The 20,147-nt window shown below is 50.0% G+C and overlaps 1 protein-coding gene across 1 annotated transcript; it reads left to right on the forward strand.

Annotated features, from left to right (window-relative positions):
- Window positions 1–2,144: 2,144 nt before the first annotated feature.
- Window positions 2,145–8,616, forward strand: CALHM3 (calcium homeostasis modulator 3). The gene is made up of 3 exons (XM_064269103.1): window positions 2,145–2,695; window positions 5,118–5,373; window positions 8,125–8,616. The coding sequence occupies exons 1-3, from the start codon at window positions 2,409–2,411 to the stop codon at window positions 8,614–8,616; spliced, it is 1,035 nt and encodes a 344-aa protein (XP_064125173.1). The 5' UTR covers window positions 2,145–2,408.
- The last annotated feature ends 11,531 nt before the right edge of the window (window positions 8,617–20,147 follow it).

Genomic DNA, 20,147 nt, shown 5'->3' on the forward strand with positions numbered 1-20,147 from the left:
GGGGGGGGTTGGTGATAATTGTACTGTGGAGGGCCTTGAATGCCAAGCAAAGGAGTCTGTGGGAGCCCCTGGTCATACTTCAGTGGAGTGATGTGGCAGAAGCTGTGCATTAGGGAGACCTGAGCTGGTTGGTGGCCAGACCTGGAGGGCAGCAGGCAAAATGGAGGAGAGGATTGCAGAATGCCCACTGATACTTCCAGCCCTCTCCAGACCCCCCTGCCTGACACTTCACACTCCAGCAACCCCAAACTGCTGGCCTCAGCAGGCTGCTTCTCACCTATGCCTTTGGTCATGCAGAATCCTCTACCTGGAAGGCCTTTCCCTTCCAAGATCCCTATCACTGGCTGTGTTAGCTACCTAGTGCTGCTATAACAAAATATATCACAAGTGGGTGACCTTAAAGAACAGAACTTTATTTTCTCAGTTTTGGAGGCTAGAGTTCAAATCAAGGCTTTGGCTTTAAGGGAGGGTCTTTCCTTTTGGGAGTTCCTTGGAGTTCTTTAGAGTTCCCTGGAGTTCCTTGGTGTTCCTTAGCATTCCTTGGCGTCTCTGTGTCTACCCTGGACTTTTTATAACTAAGAAGTAATTAGTTTTAGGACCCATACTACAGCACTATAACCTCTGTTATAGATTGAATTGTGTCCCTCAAAAATATGTGTTATAAATTCTAACTCCTATAAAAAACCTGTGGTAAAACCCCGCTGGCATAGTGGTTAAGCACAACAGCTTCTAAACAAAAGGTTGGCAGTTCGAATCCACTAGGTGCTCCTTGGAAACTATGGGGTAGTTCTACTCTGTCCTGCAGGGCTGCTATGAATCAGAATTGACTAGATCACAACCAGTTTTTTGGTTTTATACCTGTGGTTATAATCCCGTTTGGGAATGGGTTTTCTTTGTTATGTTAATGAAGCAATATTAGCATAAGATGTGTATTAAGTCAATCTCTTTTGAGATATAAAAGAGCAGATTCAGCAAACAAGCAAGCACAAACAGAGGGGACATGATTACCAAGGATCCCAGGAATAGAAGTTGAGAAGAGACGAAGATCTTCCCCCAGAGCAGACAGAGAGAGAGCTTTCCCCTAGAGCCCGCACCCTGAATTGGGACTTCTACCCTCCTAAACTGTGAGAAAATAAATTTCTGTTCGTTAAAGCCACCCACCTGTGGTATTTCTGTTATAGCCAAAACCGAAAGCCAAATCTGTTGCTGTCAAGTCGATTTTGATTCCTAGCAACCCCATTGGACAGGGTAGAACTATTGTAGCAGCACTAGATAAGTAAGACAACCTCATTAACGTAACAAAAGACCCTATTTCCAAACAGAGTCATATTCACAGGTACCAAACCAAAACCATACCCATTGCCATTGAGTCAATTCTGAATCTTAGTGACCCTGTAGGACAGAGTAGAACTGCCCCACAGGGTTTCTAAGAAGTGCCCGGTGGATTAGGACTGCCAACCTTTGGGTTAGCAGCCGTAGCACTTAACCGCTATGCCTCCAGTTTCCATTTACAGGTACAGGGGTTAGAATTTCAACACATATTCTGGGGGGCACAACTGAATCCATTCACACTGGCAAAAGCACACATGGTTTCAGACTCTTCGCAAGGTCCTCCTCTGCCAGGAACCCTTCAGACAGGGTTAGAGGCTCCCCTCCTAGTTCCTTTGGAGCCCTGGATGGTGCAAATGGCTAAGCACTCGACTACTAGCCAAAAGGTTGGCAGCTCCAGCCAACCCGAAAGGCACCTCGGAAGATAGGCCTGGCGATCTGCTTCCAAAAGGTCACAACCTTGAAAACCTCATGCAGCAGTTCTACGCTGCACACATGGGGTCACCATGAGTCAGAATTGACTCAATAGCAACAAACAACCACAACGACAATCTAGTTCCTCTCAGCGCAAAAACCAAAACAAAATCTCCCTGGGCTGGGCTGAGTCAAGTCCTGTTTCTGACCCGGACCGGAAAATAAAATCAGGCCTGCATCAGTGTCTTTGCCTTACCACACCCAGAATTTGCCTTTTCCTCACTCAATGCCCCACCAGCTGTCTGACCCTGAAGAGAGGAGGGAATGGACTAGGGAGGGGTAGCGTGACAAGGCAGGGCCCATTTGCCTAGAGGTACTTTGGGCTGGCTGGTCACCGAGCAGTGACTCATTCCTCCAGAGAGGAGGGGAATGTCTTTGAGGGACAATCAAAGCTGACCTGAGCAGGGGAGCCTTTGTGGAGAGAGTCTGCCTCTGCCTCAAGTTCTCCACTGGACCCCGGGGAGCTGGGCTGGGGTCTGGACACAGCCTTCTCCTTACCCCCTCAGGCCTTTGCAAGAGAAGCAAGACCCTCCCGTGGCCCCTAGGCTCCCTCAGAGTGTGGCCTGGCATTGTCAAAGGCTGCCCCCACCTGCCCGGCCGGAGCCATGGATAAATTCCGCTTGCTCTTCCAGCACTTCCAGTCCAGCTCAGAGTCGGTGATGAACGGCATCTGCCTGCTGCTGGCTGCAGTCACAGTCAAGCTGTACTCCTCCTTCGACTTCAACTGCCCCTGCCTGGAGCGCTACAATGCCCTCTACGGCCTGGGCCTGCTGCTCACGCCTCCACTCGCCCTTTTCCTCTGCGGCCTCCTTGCCAACCGGCAGTCCGTGGTGATGGTGGAGGAGTGGCGCCGGCCCGTGGGGCACCGGAGGAAGGACCCAGGCATCATCAGGTGCAGTCCCACATCACCCAGCTACCCAGGGGCATTCCCAGGGGCTCCCCCACCTGCATAGGCACTGCCAGGTACACTTCCAAATCCCAGCCACCCAACTACCCAGGGGCATTGCCAAGGGCTCCCCCACTCTCCAGCCACTCATCCCCACAGGCACTTTCAGCTGCACACCAAAACCCAGCCAAAGGTCCCTGGGTAGCGCCAACAGTTTGCACTCGACTCACAACCAAAAGGTTGGCAGTACGAACTCACCCAGCTGCATGGCAGAACAGGCCTGACAGTCTGCTTCTGTAAAGATTATAGCTGAGAAGACCTTATGGAGCAGTTCTGCTCTGTAACAGATGGGGATCTCTCCAAAGTCACACACCAACAACATTACAAAAACACAATTAACAAACCCAAAACCCACCCCACACCCATGGGCATTGTCACGGCCTCCTCCAGCTACCTATCCCTGTAGGCACTGCCAAGTGCACCCCTAAACCCCAAGACCCCCATCGGCATTTTCAGGGGTTCCTCTAATCACCCACCCCCACAGCACTGCCAGGTGTGTCCCCTCATTCCTCTGGGTATTGCCAGCTTATGGAGGCCCATCTGCCAGTTTCCACTCTGGAAACAGATATTTCTGTTCCTGTCATTTGTTACCTTTCTGTGGCCAGTGCTGTGGATGGTCTACCCACGACACATGAATGATACAGGATTCCCGAGAGTTACTCAGGTCACATCTGCTGCACTGACCATGGATTATAACTTACCACACGCATGAAGTGCCATGCCATGCCATGTTTTCCACATGTAGTGAGAGGCAATGATTCATTCATGACTGCCTTCCCTTTGCTGTAAGCTCCGGAGGGCAGGAACCTCAGCAGTCGGCACCACTGTGTCCCCAGAGCCTAGCACATGGTTGGTGCTCTGAATCAAAATCAGTTGGTGGAGTTAATTCATGATTCATCATGCTCACTGGTTGACACTGAGCACTGACTCTGTGCCAAGCGCTTTATGAGCCCGACCTCTCCAAATTCCCACCTCCACCTGAGTCTGCTCCGTTACTGGACTCCCTTTAACAGATGGAGAACCTGAGGCACAGAGAGCTTAAGTAACTTGGCCAAGCTCCCACTGCTAGGAAGTGGCACGGCTGTGCTGCCAACACAGGCTCTCTAACTCCACAGCCCAAGCTTGGCAGCTGCCCCGAGTGTTTTAGAGACAATATCTAAGTGCTGTAGATCTGTGGGCAGTGGCAGGAGTGGCTTGGTGGCCTTTAGATCACTCATGGTCTTCTCCCCTCCCCTATTCTTTGATATGAACAATTGAGGCTTTCCCAAAGGTGTGGGATGTAACTTCATGACAAGTCCCCCAGTTCCATCTGCTAACCTCATTGTCCCCAAAGAAAATGCTGGAACTACCAAGGCCTACAAAGGATTTCTAATTCACACCTGGATAGGCTATGCGCATGCATGCGTGTGCATATGCACACACACACGTTCAGCATGCACCATTTTATGTTTTGTATACGATCCAAGTTAAAAACAACATCCGTGCCCTGTGCATGTGCAGCCTTTTTTTCAGGCTCCTAGAGGGATACATGTTCCCTGTGATTCAGCCTTGAAAGGGCCGGTCACACGCACTGGGTGTGCCCTTTGTCTTTTCCTCTGGGATCCAGTGGGTGCAGCTCCACCAGCCTCCTCTCCAGTGACCAACGCCCAATCCAGCTCACTAGAGGGCCAGAGTTGTCTGCAGAGGCGCCTGAGGCGAGGCGGGGGGACAGCCCCCCAGATGCTGGGGGAGGTGTTTGAAGTGCTGCCTTTGAGAGGTTATCAGGCAGGGCTGTCTTAGTTCAGCCTCCTCCAAAAGACTCTGGAAAGAATGTGATAATGAGTGAGCTGCAGCTATGGGCAACTAGGGCTCCCTCCTTCCGGGCATCTTCTGAGAGACTATATAGAACAGACCTCAGAACTGTTCCACTGAGGGTTGAGGAAGCTGGGGTATTTATCCACCGGATCCTGTCCCTCTTGTGCTGAAGGTTTTCTTGGGGCTTGTTAACTCTCCAGCACTTCCTGCCTACTCCTCAGTGGTACAGAGAATGCTCCTAAGTCTCAGGAAGAGAGAGGCGGCCCTCCACAAGAATGGGAACTATCCACCAAAGCTGTAGATGCCCCTGGCATGAGCAGGGCACCAAGAGTAGCCCAAGAAGAATACCAAGTCCCTGGTATTCTAGTCCTGAGATTCCCAGGGCCTCCAGCCCTCCTTCTTCCCTGCCCTATGCTACTGGGACCTCTATCCTCAGGCTGCAACCATTCCTTTGATGTAACCCAGCCTGATATTTCCCATCCCTCCCAGGGAAGTCCATCCTTGCATCTCCCCTATAGCCTTCCTGCTGCAGCCAGATCTTGGCTGCCCTCCATGACCTCCTCTTTGCTCCCAGGTATATATGCTCCTCTGTGCTACAAAGAGCGCTGGCTGCCCCTCTTGTCTGGATCCTGCTGGCCCTCCTTGATGGAAAGTGCTTTGTGTGTGCCTTCAGCAGCTCCGTGGACCCTGAGAAATTTCTGGATTTTGCCAATATGACGCCCAGCCAGGTGCAGCTCTTCCTGGCTAAGGTGCCTTGCAAGGAGGATGAGCTGGTCAGGGACAACCCTGCTCGAAAGGCAGTGTCTCGCTACCTGCGGTGCCTGTCACAGGTAATTGGGGCAGTGGTCACCGCCATGGTCCCCTTCATTGGTTCTGTCATCAATGCTGGAGCTCAACACCAGAGGGCCCGATATTCCCTTCACCACAATCCCTGGCCCCATCTGCCTTCCCCAGGCCTGAAAAATGTCCTGCATTTGTTCCAAAGGGGGGTAGGGTGAGGCATGAATGATTTCCTGAGGACTCTCCCCACTGCTAGGGACAGGTGTACCCTGGCGGGGAGAGGGGAGAATCAGGAGCGTGATCCACTCACAGGACATTGTTGGACCTATGCCATTTCCCCATCAACTCTGACTCACCCAGGGCAGAGAACCATGCTCTCCAAGAGTTGGTTGGGTCCAATCCCAGGAGGCTGGGTGCAGGACAGCTGGAGAGTCCAGGTCTCTACTGCTCTGCCCTGCCCTCTACCCCATACACACACCCCTCAGAAGTAATAACTGCCGTTTCTTGTGCACTTCTGTGTCAAGCACTGTGTTAAGCATTTTATATGCATTGTTATTGTTATTGTTAGGGACCCTCGAGTCAATTTCTATTCATAGCAGTCCTATGTGACAAAGTAGGACTACGCCATAGGGTTTCCTTGGCTGTAGTCTTTATGGAAGCAAATCTCCAGGTCTTTCTCCTGGGAGCTGCTGGGCGAGTTTAAACCACCAACGTTTTGGTTAGCAGCCGAGTACTTCATCATTTGCTCTACCAGGGCTCCTTTTTATATGCATTATTTCATTTAATTTTCAGGAGAGCCCTATGAAGTAGATGCAATCATTAACACCCCATTTTGCAGATGAGAAAAATGAGGCCTTGCGTGCTTAGTTCATAAGGCCAAACAAATTCACACAGCTTGTAGGAGGTAGGGCAGGGATCTGAGTGCACATGTCATTACTCCAAACCCTCATAATCACCTCTCTACAGTGCAGGTCCCCCAGAGATGCCTTTTCCACAGGGTACCTGCTCCAGTATCCTGGAGTAAACCTTATCCTCACCCTAGGCTCTAGATTTCACATCTTCCTCCTCCCTCCCCCAGAGCCCCAGCCCTGTGCTCTGTCCATCAAAATGTATTTACATAAATCTACTGCTTGAAGAGCACCACCCAAAGGATGCAGATAATAGAGACACAAACCTTGCCCTTTGGGAAGACATGGGAGACATGTTCATGGCAAATGCAGGCCGGTTGTACAGTGGAGAGAAGACCAAAGGACACACTTGATTCTGGTCCAGGCTGTGGCCTTGGCCCAGTCCTCCCCCTTCTGGACCCCAGTTTCTCCTGCAACACAAAGGGAGATTTGGTCTCCTTCACCTTGATGGTCCTTGTGGGCTTAAACACTATACTCTCACTAATCGAGTGGGAAAGACATGGGATATACAGTTAGAGAGACCAGGGTTTGTGAATCTCAACTCAGTAGTCCCATCAAGTTTAGCAAGTTGCTTGGTTTTCTACTCCTCATTTGTAAAATACTCACCTTGAAATCTGGTGAATGGTCAAATGAAAGAGCTTTGGAAATTGTTGAAATCATACCTACAAATGATAAGGATTCAAATACATTTTTGCCTGGGGTTTAGAGGACTGTCTTCTCTGCTTCAGGTCACATAATCACTCCAGGTTTTAAGCCAGGCCTGGAAGAGACTGTAGCTTTGGATGGGTAGAGAGAAGGGAGGAACCTGCCAGGTGTGGGCTCCAGGCTTAGAGAATTATTTCCAGTTTTTCATCACCTTTGCACATGCTGGATTCTTGCCTAGAACACTGTTGCCTGTTGATACCCTGTATAACTGTTACTGGAGCCCTGGCGGCAAAATGGTTAAGAGCTGTGGCTGCTAACCAAAAGGTTGGCAGTTCAAAAGCACCAGCTGCTCCTTGGAAACCCTATGGGGCAGTTCTACTCTGTCTTATAGGGTCGCTATGAGTTGGAATCAACTCAATGCTAATGGGTTTGGTTGTTTTGTTTTTGTTTTTTTTTTTTTGGTGTAACTGTTACTAATCCTTTAGATCTCAGCTTAAATGTCACTGTCTTCCCTGAGCTTCTCATTCAGGTTGGGTGTCCCTCCCCTGGATTCCCATGACCTGCTGTACTTCCCTCCTTGTGGCACTTAGTCACTCATCACCTAGTTAGTTGTCCATTTCCCCCACTACAGTGTGAGCTCTGTGTGGGCAAAGACTGGGTCCCCTGTGCCTTGCATAGTGCCTATTACAAAATGTAGGATAGATGAATGTATAGATGGATGTGAATGGATGGGTGAAACAGATATGAGAATGGGTGAAGGAATGAATAAAAACAGGAGAGAACAGTGGATGGATGGATGGATGGATGGATGGATGGATGGATGGATGGATGGATGGATGGATGGATGGATGGATGGATGGGCGGACGGGTGGACGGATGGATGGATGGATGGATGAATAAGAGAAAGTTTAGGAAAATGGATAGATAGGAGGATGAATGATGGACGGATGGAAGAATGACTGGGAGAATGACTGGATAGGAAGGTTATGGATAATCCGATGAGATGGATGGGTGGATGGAGATACGGTTGAATAGATAATGGATGCAAGGATGGGAGGATGAATGGAAGGGAGAATAGATGAATAGGTAGGCTGATGGAAGGAGGGACAGATTGAGCGGAAGGATGACTGAATGGCAGGATGGATTAGTTTGAGAAAGGCTGGGAGGGATCAGCGAGGGGAAGGGGCTTTGGAGCACCCTTGCCACACCATGCACCTGCACCCAACCTTGTGCTTCCCTGCCCCCCAGGCCATCGGCTGGAGTATCACTCTGCTGCTCATCATGGCAGCCTTCTTGGCCCGATGCCTGAGGCCCTGCTTCGACCAGACAGTCCTTCTGCAGCGCAGGTACTGGAGCAATTACGTGGACCTGGAGCAGAAGCTCTTCGACGAGACTTGCTGCGAGCATGCGCGGGACTTCGCACACCGGTGCGTGCTACACTTCTTCGCCAGCATGCAGCGCGAGATGCGGGCGCGGGAGCTGCGCCAGGACACTGCGGGCAGGGACCCGGAGCCCCCAGAGGGGCCCGAGGCCTCTGACGGCCCGGACGGCGGTAGCGGGAAGGCACACCTGCAGGCCATCTCCAGCCGGGAACAGGTGGACCGCCTCCTGAACACCTGGTACTCCAGCAAACCACCACTCAACGTCGCGTCATCCCCAGGGCTCTGGGGGGGCGGCCTTAGCCACCGCGCCGCCACGGTGGCCCCGGGCACCAGGCTGTCCCAGCACACTGACGTGTAAGGAGTCCCCCCAAGCCTGAACAACGGCAGTGTCCCAAGTGAAAAGCTTGCAGGGACAGGTGTGAGGGCTTTCCAGGCTGTGGGCACCCCAAGGCAGGGGCCTAATTCTTGTTGGCTTCCTTTCCAAAATAGCCCATCCCTCCCCTGGTTTCTGGGTGTGGCCTCCTGTGTGCTCCACAGCAGTGCTTTGCAAACTTTCAGGTGTTCACCATTCACCTGGGGATCTTGTTACATGTAGGCTCCGATTCAGCACATGCAGAACCAAGTCTGAGATTCTGTATTTCTAACAAGCTCCCAGGTGATGCTGATGTTTCTGGTCAGTAGACCACACTTTGAGTAGCAAGTGTCTAAATAGATCTGTGATGGGTTCTGGGCCCTAGATGTGTGGATTCTAATTAACAATAATAAACACATGCTTATATGGTGGTTACTATGTGTCAAGCATTGTTCTAACTTCTTTACGTATATTAACTCATATTAATCCCCATGACAGCCTTATGAAGTAGGTATGGTTACCCCTATCTTTTAGAAGAGAAAATGAGGCATACAGAGGTGAAGTTGCCAACTCCAGTGTCTCCTCTGAGCTACTCCATGAGTCTGCTCTCTGGATAATTTAGTGTACTTGTTTCCAATACTCTGGTTGGATTTCCTGCAGCTTCCAGCAAGGTTCTCTCAGGAGTTCTAGCAAACTCCGCTTGTTGAGTTCCTCCGGAAAGTACTAGTTAGCGCCTCTTGCTGACAATTTCCAGTGAATAGCTTTATATTTTCCTGTTGCAGGGATTTTTCTGTTTTTGAATGTTAAGGGGCTGACTGTCCCAGCTCCTGTCTTCCCGAGTTCCACTAATTCTGTTTCTAGCCAACCAAGGCTGAGCAGCCCTGCCTGGTCCAGTCTCCTTCAAGACCCAGCGCCTTTCTTGGCTCACACCTTTTGGGCCTCCCACCAACAGGTGATGTCTCCCTTGTGACCCCACTCACCACCATTCCCACCACATACAGCCTGACCCCTACACTCAGCATATCCTTTTCTAGGGATGCCCACTCTCTGGCAGGATATAGCAATCACTCCTACCCCAGATACTGGGGATATCTCTACCTACTGCTTAGCAAGAGGTTGGCACCCTGATGAGGAGTATTTCCCTGGGTATGTACTCTATATGATGGTCCTGGGTGGTGCAAACAGTGCTGGACTACTAAGTGAAAGGTTGGTTGTTCAAATCCACCCAGAGGCATCTCAGAAGAAAGGCCTGGCAATCTGTTTCTGAAAGGTCACAGCCATGAAAACCCTATGGAGCGCAGTTCTACTCTGCAACACATGGAGCCACCATGAGTTGAAATCAACTTGATGGCAACTGTTTCTTTTTTCTTGTGTTCTGTATGTTCAGTAAGCACCAATGTTTAAGAGCCTCTGGGCTAGCATGGGTGTGGGGTCTAGCTCAGGAACAAAAACCTCTGAAACAACAGGGTTAAATCTGCTGGAAAACTTGCCATTCAATCTCTGGCAGCCCAAACAAGAAGGGTTTGGGGAAAAGCTAGTCTCCAGGCCTCTGCCCCTCCCTAATGACTCACACACGCATCCTACCATCGCCTCCATCAGCACAGGTGGTGGCCACACACATGCAGACCTGGGGTTTCCCCACGCTTTTCTGGTCCTCAGCACCTGGGGGTGCAGCACAGGAGCCCTTGGATATCCCCCTGAAGCCCAGCAGCCTCCATCAAGCAATCGCAGCTCTCCTGAGCTCTTGCCAAGGGCCGCTGTGGGATCAGACAATCCCTGCAGTTCATCCTTCCCTGTCTACCTGGCTGTGGTCAGGCCATGCAAACATCTGAAATGGTACTGGGGTGGGGCAAGATTTAGGCAAAGTTAGCAGCAGTTGAGTGGGGAGGCAGGAGGAATATCTTGAAGACAGTCCAGTCAGTGCGAGTGTGCTCCCAGCCTGAGGAAAAGAGGGTCAGGGGCCCCACTCTGGACTGGAAAGAAGTATCTGGACCAGTTAACGGCCACCGACTGCAATCAGTACTCTTGCCTTCTGCTAATGAGCACTTGTTGAGCACCTACAGTGTAGAAAGCACTGTGCCAGGGATTATGGAACAGAATACACAGATAACCTGCCCCTGCCCTCAAGGGCTCACTGTCTTGTAAGAGGATAGGGGCATCTGGTGGGGGACAGAGATGAGTACAAAAATAATTAATCCAAAGCAAAAGGTGTGAGGCAAGCCATGGGCCACTGGGATTCAGCAGGAAGAATAATCGCTCCAAACTGGGGCATCAGGAAAGGCTTCAAGGAGGAGGTGCCATTTGAATGGGTCTTGAAGGTTGGGGAGGACTTTGACAAATGGAACTAGATGGAGGAGGGGCAAGCACATCAAGGGAGGAAACAGCAAGAACAAAAGCGTGGAGTTGGAAGAGGGCACGGTATGCTTTATTCATTCAACAAACATTATCGATTGCCTAGAGTGCCGAGAGTAAGACAGATGTTTTTGTCGTTAGGTGCCATCGAGTTGATTCTAACTCATAGTGACCCTGTAGGACAGAGAATTTCCCCCATAGGGTTTCCTCAGCTGTAATCTTTATGGGAACAGGTCACCGGGTCTTTTCTCAGTTGGGTTCAAATCACTCAGCTTTCCATTAGCAGCCAACTGCTTTAACCATTGCATCACCAGGGCTCTAAGATACACATAAAAAAAAAAAAAAAAAAAAACCATTGCTGCCAAGTCAACTTCTATAGGACAGAGTAGCATCTTGTGGATTCGAACTGCCAACCTTTTGGTTAGCAGCTGTAACTCTTAACTATTATGCCACCAGGCTTTCCAAGGCACACATTGTCCTATCTTAATGACGTTTCTAGTCTGGAAGGAGAAATACGACATGAGCAAGTAAACAACAAAACGGATGAGTAATCAGGCTAGCTGGGCAAAAGCAAAAAACTTTGGCCCGAGGGCTGAGGAGGCCTCTCCATATGACCCCACCAAGCCATGTGCCGGAAGCCCAGCACCCAGTCACTCACTCTCTGGGTCCTCTGCCCTTGACAGCCTTCAACTGCATGAAGACATTTTCTCCCACCCCGGTCACTCTCTCTTTTCCAGGCCATGCCTCCTTCCTCTTTTAGCCACTCCTCAGATGATGTAGTTTCAAATCCCAAAACCTCTTTGCCAGTGTCCATTCACACTTCCATTTGTTCACCTCCCTCTGAGAGAGAGATGCATGGGACAGTATAAGGCCACACCCCCAGGACTGAGAGACATAGGTAAGAGGCTTCCACCTGGCTCCTAAAAACCCACCCCTCCCAGAAGAGTAGCTGCTGTGAGGGCCCCAGTTCACTCCCCAAGCCTCAGTCCATGCTGGGTTATAGCCCTCCTGACCCAGCCCTGTGCAAGGGGCTTCTCTTCTGAGTGACACAGTGGCCATTTGGGCAAGACACAAATGTTCTAAAATAGTAGGTATTGGGGGCACCAGGACCTCTCCATTCTGTGCCTGGGCAGCTGTACTCCATCCCTGTCAGTTCTGCATGAGGAGAGAAAGATGCAGGAAGCCTTGAGGGTTTGGCTCAGGATTTTGGACTTTATCCTGCCTACAGTTGGGGATGAGGGACAAGTGCTTGGGGGCACGGTCTGGGGGAGAGATGATATTTGGAGTTGACCTACATGGCGGTGATGGCTGAAGCTGCAGGAATGGATGAAGCCATCGAGGGACAGAGGCTTGAGTGAGAAGAGGAAGACCAAGACCTTTAGTGTTTTGAAGGAGGAGGAGGAATGATCACAGAGGCAAAGAGTCCAGAAGGAAGCCAGGGAGGAGAGAAGTTCAAGATGGGAGATGCATGACAAAAAAAAATCCAGTGCTTCAGAGACCCAGGATGGAGAGGACTGAGGAAGAGGATCCGTTCTGGACAACTGCTCTTGGCAGGGGACTGCTCACCAGGGAGGTGGTCCAGTACAAGCAGATGGGTGGGTTTTTGTAAGATACAATCAGTATAAGGAAACCCTGGCGGCGTAGTGGTTAAGTGCTATGGCTGCTAACCAGAGGGTTGGCAGTTCAAATCCTCCAGGTGCTCCTTGGAAACTGTGGAGCAGTTCTACTCTGTCCTATAGGGTTGCTATGAGTCGGAATCAACTCGACGGCACTGGGTTTGGTTTTGTTTTTTTTTCAATCAGTATAAATCCCTGGACGCCTGCCTCTCCCAGGGTTATAAAGGATGGGTGGGAGTTCTGAAGCCTGCCCCAACTTATGATATTCATATGCGGAGGACCTTCAGCAACCCAGTATGGGGAAGAGCACCTGGACCCAAAGGCTGTGATGGGGAGAAGTGGAATGACGTCCACACTAGCACACTTCTGCTTCCGAGGATCTCATAGAAAATGAGGGAGTTCTCTGCTCTGCTCTTTCCACCCAACCCTTTGATGCCAAATAAAACAACTTCTGTGCCTGACCAGCTCTGATGGGAAGGCCAGAGGGGGCTGTAGGAGGAGGGTGCCCTGAGGGTCCAGAGAAGAGCAACGGGAGATGGCCTGAAGTGTTAAGTGGTGGCAGAGCAGAGATGATGTTGGGCTGCCTAGCAGAGAGTTTGAACATCCACCACCCCTTCCTGCCCAGCCCTTCCCCCTGCCCGCCCCCTCACACAAAGGAGGAGCTGCTCTTCAGCCCTCCCCACTCCTCACAGAAACCAGTCCCAGACGGAAGCCCAGAACCAGAATGGCGAATACTGTTTCCTCCTTGTGTCGGAATTCTTGCCTCCCCACACATTTATCTAGGTCCAAGGCTTACTTACTTCTTTGTTTACTTATTCATGCATGCATTTATTCAGCACTTATTAACTGAGTATCTGCTATGTACCAGGTACACTGTGCTAGGCACCAGAAATACAGCAATGAACAAAACAAATGTGGCTATTTTGGCCATTGTGGTGCAATGGGGGCCCCAGATATCAAACAAACCCACCCCAAAATAATAAAATTGCAACCAGCGTGGTGAAGGGGAAGAACATCCAAGGGCCTATGAAGGGTATATCAGCAGGACTTGTCTAAACTGAGGAAGGCTCCCCCAAGAGGTGGCCGTTTAGCTGAGATCTTAAGGATGAACAGGAATATCCAAACCGAAAAGTAGATGGGGAAGCATTTTAGAAGGAACGGCATGTGCAAATGTCCTGAGATGGAAGGGGGTTTGGCCTGCTTGAGGAACTGAAAGTAGGCTAGTGAACTACAGCATAGACAGACACTGGGGGACAGTGGCTCCAGGGAGGTGAGTGAGTGAGTAGGCAGATCCAGCTCTCACAGGGTTATGTAGTCCCTGCTAAGGATTTGGACTTCAGCCTTTGAAGGGAATTAAGAAGTAATATAGTCAGATGTCCCCTTTTAAAAGAACTGGCCACAGCCTGGGAGTAGCTTGATAGGGGACTGGTGTGAACTGCAGAAGGCAGGCAAGAGCTGATGGGGCTTGGTTAGGGTAGAGATGGAGAGAAGTGGCAGATTAGAGGTGTTTAGGAGATGGAATGGACTCGAGGTGCCCTTGTTTATCAATGTCCTTCTTCAAATGTGATGCATAGAACAGATTATACTGTATTAATCAGATGAGGCTGGGCTGTAAAAATAAAACCAAAATGTCCATGGCTTAGCACAACAAAGATGTATTTCTCACTCAAGCAAAATCTAATGTAGGTAAACGAGGGAGAGGGAATTGAGGGAGGAGGCTCTGCTCCACATAGTCGCTTGAGGACCCAGGAGGCTCCATGATCTTGAGATGCCACCATTGAGACACATGGTATTTCCCAGAAGCAGATCTTTTTTTTTTTTTTAATTTTTTTATTGAACTTTAGATGAAGGTTTACAGAACAAACTAGTTTCTCATCAAACAGTTAGTACTTGTATTAACACTGTTGTATGACATTGGTTAACAACCCCACAACATGTCAGCACTCTCCCTTCTCAGCCCTGGGTTCCCTATTACCAGCTTTCCTGTTTCCTCCTGCCTTCTAGTCCCTGTCCCAGGGCTTGCTTTGTTCCATGGGCCTGTTCAATCCTTGGCTGAAGGGTGAACCTCAGAAGTGGCCTTATTACTGAGCTGAAAGGGTGTCTGGGGCCCATACTCTCAAGGATCCCCCAGTCTGTGTCAGGCCAGCAAATCTGGTCTTCCTTTTTGAGTTAGAATTTTTTTCTATGTTTTTTTCCAGCTCTGTCCGGGACCCACTATTGTGATCCCCGTCAGAGCAGTCAGTGGTGGTACCTGGGCACCATCTAGTTGTAGTGGACTCAGTCTGGGGAAGGCCATGGTGGATGTGGTCCATTAGTCCTTGGGACTAATCTTTCTCTTTGTCTTTAGTTTTCTTCATTCTTCCTTTCACCCAAAGGGGTGAGAGCAGTGGAGTATCCTAGATGGCCGCTCATAGGCTTTTAAGACCCCAGATGCTACTCACCAGAGTAGAAGGTAGAATATTCTTTATAAACTCTGTTATGCCAATTGAGCTAGAAGTTTCCTGAGACCATGGTCCCCACAGCCCTCAGCCCAGCAATTTGGTCCCTTAGGGAGTTTGGATGTGTCTATGGAACTACCATTGCCTTGCCTTGTACAGGTTTTGCTGGCTTCCCCAGTATTGTGTACTGTCTTGCCCTTCACTAAAGTTACCACTTATCTATTGTCTCTTACGTGTTTTTCCATCCCCACCCCTCCCCTCCCTCGTAACCATCAAATATTGTTTCTTTTTGTCTGTAAACTGTTTCATGGGTTTTTACAGTAGTGGTCTCAAACAATGTTTATCCTTTTGTGATTGACTTATTTCACTCAGCATAATGTCCTCCAGATGCATCCATGTTATGAGACGCAGAAGCAGATCTTGAGGCAAGGATGTGAGTGCAAGTAGTTGACGTGGAAGTCTCTCCCAGGGAACACCAGGAGGGAACAGGGGAAGTGATACAGGAAAGGGAACAAAGTCAATAAAGTGTACATATTACTACAGCCAATCAGCACTGTGGGCAACTGGAATCTAACCCTGGTGGGGACTCTGAGAGACCTTGTAGAACATCCCTGGAGTAATCCCAACCAAGGCTGAGGAAGGTGGAGTATTATTCACCAATAAATACTGTCTGTCATTGGTTGGGGCACTAACTCCGGCAGCTCTGCTTTGTCTTGGGCCAAAGTAATGCCAAATGAATATAACCCCAAAGCCAAAAAAAAGTCCTCAGGTGTTGGTAGTGAGCAGCCTTTGGAATGTAAAGGTGAGAGCTGAGGGGAATGGGTGGAGCAGAGGCATCTGTTACACTTGGCTTCTTGGGTCAGCAAGGCAGGGGAAGGGAAAGAGCAGGGCAGGGGCGCATTAACCAGTACGCAAGGTATACACGGGCTTACTCGTGCTTACTAGGCCGTAGGGAACAATTTCACCTGTTTTTCACCGCACAGTTGTGCACTACAGATTAGTAAGTAAGCGCAAGTAAACCCATGTGTACCTTGCTTATTACGTAACCCATCCCTGGAGCAGGGGTCCATGGTGTGGGGTGGGGAGAGTTATGCCAGACCTGGATGTGACTTATATCACATCTGCCCATGCTCCATTGACCAGAACTCAGTCACATACCCCCAACCTACCTGGAACAGAGGCTAAGAATTATAAGGAAGCCGCTGGAATATTTGATGAGTGTTGCCACCCTATACCCATTGCCGTACAGTCGATTCTGGCTCAGCGAGCTACCAGTGGGTTCTGACCACCAACTTTTCTTTAGCAGCTGGGCACTTTGTGCCACCAGGGCTCCTTTTACACAGTATACTACCCCCAATATAGTTTGGCTGACACCGAAGAGAATAGCCCTATATCCTTCTTAGGTAAAGACCTCATGCCACTGATAACACAGCCTGACGGTACAGATCTTGGCAGCCACATCTCACTGTTGGCCCCTGCCACCTCCATTGCCCTGTTCTCTGGATTTCCCAAACAGTTGCTGGTTGAGGGCAGCACCCCCTTGAGTACCACACACTCACGCTTTCCCAAGCAAATTAGGCATTTTCCTAAAGGTACAGTGCCTGCTTTCTCAGGGGGACCCCTTTGCATGCTGCTTTTCATGGCATCCTTAACTCCTCCAGATCAGAGCGGACTCACGAGCCCTGGGATGGGTGCCAGGACAACATCCCTGAGGGCAGAAGGCGGTGGCGTGGATGCTGGTGTACATTCCACGGTAGTGGCTGTGGGCGAGCCTGCCGCCAATACTCTGAAAAGCGTGAGTGGGGTCATGACATCCCGCTTTTCATTTCCACTTAGCGTTGTGCTCTAGGAATTATAGGGGAGAGGTGGAGAAGACACAAACACTGCGAAATGCACTATGAAAGACTCCTACTGGAGAAGGACGGCATAATGACCCTCAAAGACACCCACCTCCTAATCCCCGGAGCCTGTGAATATATTACCTCACATGGCACGAGGGACTTTGCAGATGTGATGAAGTTGAGGATCTTGAGATGGGGAGATTGCTGAATTATCTGGGTGCACCCAAGGCAATCACACAGGTCCTTACAAGAGAGACAGGAAGGTCAGAGTCAGAGAAGGAAATGTGACGAAGGGCAGAAGCAGAGGTTGGAGAGATGCAAAGTCATGAGCCAGGGAATGTGGAAAAGGCAAGGAAATAGATTCTTCCCTAGAAACTCCAGCTGGAAGACAGCCCAGCAATGCCTGGGTTTTAGCCAAGTAAGATCCATTTCAGATTCCTGGCCTCCAGAACTGTAAGAGAATAAAGTCGTGTTGGTTTAAGCCACTAAGTGTGTGATAATTTGTTACAGCAGCAGTGAGAAACTAATTCAGATTTTCTAAATGCACTTTTAAAGCTCAGGTGCAGAGATGATAATTAGTACTATCACATACGATATTATAACAATCATTTGCCACTGTGTGGCTGGGTCTGCACTAAACTCGTTGCTTGCATCATCTCATTGAATACTTAAAACCACCAGATGGGTAGACTCTATTCGTCTCTCCATTTTACAGATAAGAGGACTGAGGCACCCAGAGGTGAAACTACTTGCCCAAGATCCCTGGCTAGTATGTGGCAGCGTTGAAACTTGCGCTCAAGTCACTGGTCAGGTTGCCCTTAACCACTCTGTGGCATGGTTTCTTGCTAAGTAAAAACTTGACTGTTCAGTGAATAAAATACTGAGTAAATGAGCAGGGCCTTGTAGTGGATTAGGGTGGGCAGAAGGAAGGGAGATGGTATTCCAGAACAGGGACACCAGAGGCCGAGCTGTCTCCCCAGGCAGGCACTCCCATGCAATCTGTGTCTCTGTGTCTCTTCTGTGGTCACTGACAGCAAAGCCTCTGAGTCCCAGCTGGGCCTCAAGAGGCCAGACCCCTCTCCCATCTTCTCCCCCATCCCCACCCAGCCACTGGTCACCTGCTCCTGCCCCTCCATCCTTCAGAAGCAGAGCTTCCTAACATTCATCCTAGCCCGATGGTCCCAGTGCAAAGAGACAATGAGAAATTGGCACATGACACTGGGGCAAACTGAGAGGGTTTGAAGACATCTATGGAGAGTGGGGCCCTGGTGGTACAGTGGTTAAGCACTTGGTTGCTAACTGAAAGTTCAGCAGTTCAAACCCACCGGCCGCGCCACAGGAAAAAGCCGTGGCAGTCCACTTCCATAAAGATTTACAGCTTTGGCAACCCTATGGGGCAGTTTACTCTGTCCTACAGGGACACTATGACTGGGGATAGACCCAAAGGCAGTGGGTTTGGTTTTGGTTTTTATATGGAGCCTGGTGGGAAAAAAAAAATGATTACATTTTCATTGTCTCGTGTAATTAGGATGATAAAAATAAAATACAAAGTATTAAGAAAGATATTAAACATTGAAGGTTATGGGTTGAATTGTGTCCCCCAAAAAGATATGCTAAAGTCCTAACCTCCAAGAACTGGGCGTGTGACCTTATTTAGAAACAGCATCTTTTAGATGTAATTAGTTAACACCTGGTCACCAACTTTTAGGTTCACAGTCGAACTCTTTAACTGCTACGCCACCAGGGTTTCTGCAGCCAAATTGAGGACTAATAAAAGGGCACATCAGCCACAAATGGGGAGCCATGTCTAATATATAAGGCAGAGATTCCAGGCAGCCCCCTGGAGCCCCTCTCCTGGCCACTCTGCACCGCCCTTACCCCCACATCCACTACACTTTGGGCTATGCCAGGTTCTGATGGCAGCTCAGACCCCTGGTCAGGATGCACAATGATGTTGAACTAGATGTCCAGGGCAGACACTTCCTTGGCTGAATCTCCCTCATCCTGCTGTCCACCTGCGGGTGTCCTCCGGGGAGCCCCTGACAAGAATCCTCCAGGAGTACCAGCCTGGGGGCTCCAGTTGCCCGAGGCCCAGCCTGAGGGCTGAGGGGAGCAATCTCCTTCCCCACCAGTATCCTATTTGTGACACACTAGAGTTTCCACCCGGACTAGTAAAATAGGAGAACTTGGCTCAGCCTGAAGGCCCAAAACACTTCACCACTATTTCTTCAACTCCCTAGTCCCATGGGAGGGCTAGCCTGGATTCAAATTCCACTCCTCCTCCACCTACAAGCTGTGTGACCTTTAGCTACTAACTTACCCTCTCTGAGCCTCAGACCCGACCTCTGTAAAATGGGAACAATAGCATTAACCCATAAGGTTGTACAAAGATTACATGAGATGATGCATGTAAAGTGCCTGCCACAGGTGAAGCCTTGACAAATGCCAGCTCTTATTGGTCATACACAGACATGAAGACACAAAGACCACCAGTGTGGTTACACACACACAGACCAGAGGCCCAATGTCATAGCCAGCTCACACATGGGCACACACACACGAGATACACAGGTCCGTGGCCCCATGGGGACACCCTGTCTAGGCTCTGCCTCAGCCCATCCCCACCCGTCACCCCACAGGAGCCATCTGGATGGAGCTGGATCTGCCCTGCCCTACTGGGAGAGCTACCCAGACATCAAAGGGAGGCCTTTAAACACCTCCAGCTTTGATGTGTCCCTACTGATGGTTCCTATAGACCACTCTGGAGGCCCAAGTTCGAGGCATGCAATCCTATGCCTGTGGTTTCCCTTTTTTTATAATCTGGAGGCTAGGAGATAGCAGGAGGGGCCAGGAAAGGGTTTATCATTCACAATCTACAAACACACAGACATACCCACAGAGACACAGGCAGACCAAACAGATAAACCCATAAAACTCATGGCCTTCGAGTCCATTCTGACTCATAGTGACCCTTTAGGACACAATAGAACTGCCCCATAGGGTTTCCAAGGCTGTAATCTTCATGGAAACAGACTGCCACATCTTTCTGCTGCAAAGTCGCTGGTGGGCTCGAACCACCGACCTTCCGGTTAGCAGCTAAGCGCTTAACCACTGCGTCACCAGGCCTCCTGAACACAAAGACAAGTTGCAGCTCCCAGCCCTACAAGGAGGGGACCTGATAACCTCTCAAATCCAAATCCTGTAACTCCAATGTGGGGCTTTTTCCTCCGTGCCATGCCTGCATTAGCACTATCTCTCCTACCACCACTGCCACCATCCCCCGTTACTGA

Source organism: Loxodonta africana, chromosome 16, assembly GCF_030014295.1.
Source record: "Loxodonta africana isolate mLoxAfr1 chromosome 16, mLoxAfr1.hap2, whole genome shotgun sequence".
Taxonomy (NCBI): Eukaryota; Metazoa; Chordata; class Mammalia; order Proboscidea; family Elephantidae; genus Loxodonta; species Loxodonta africana.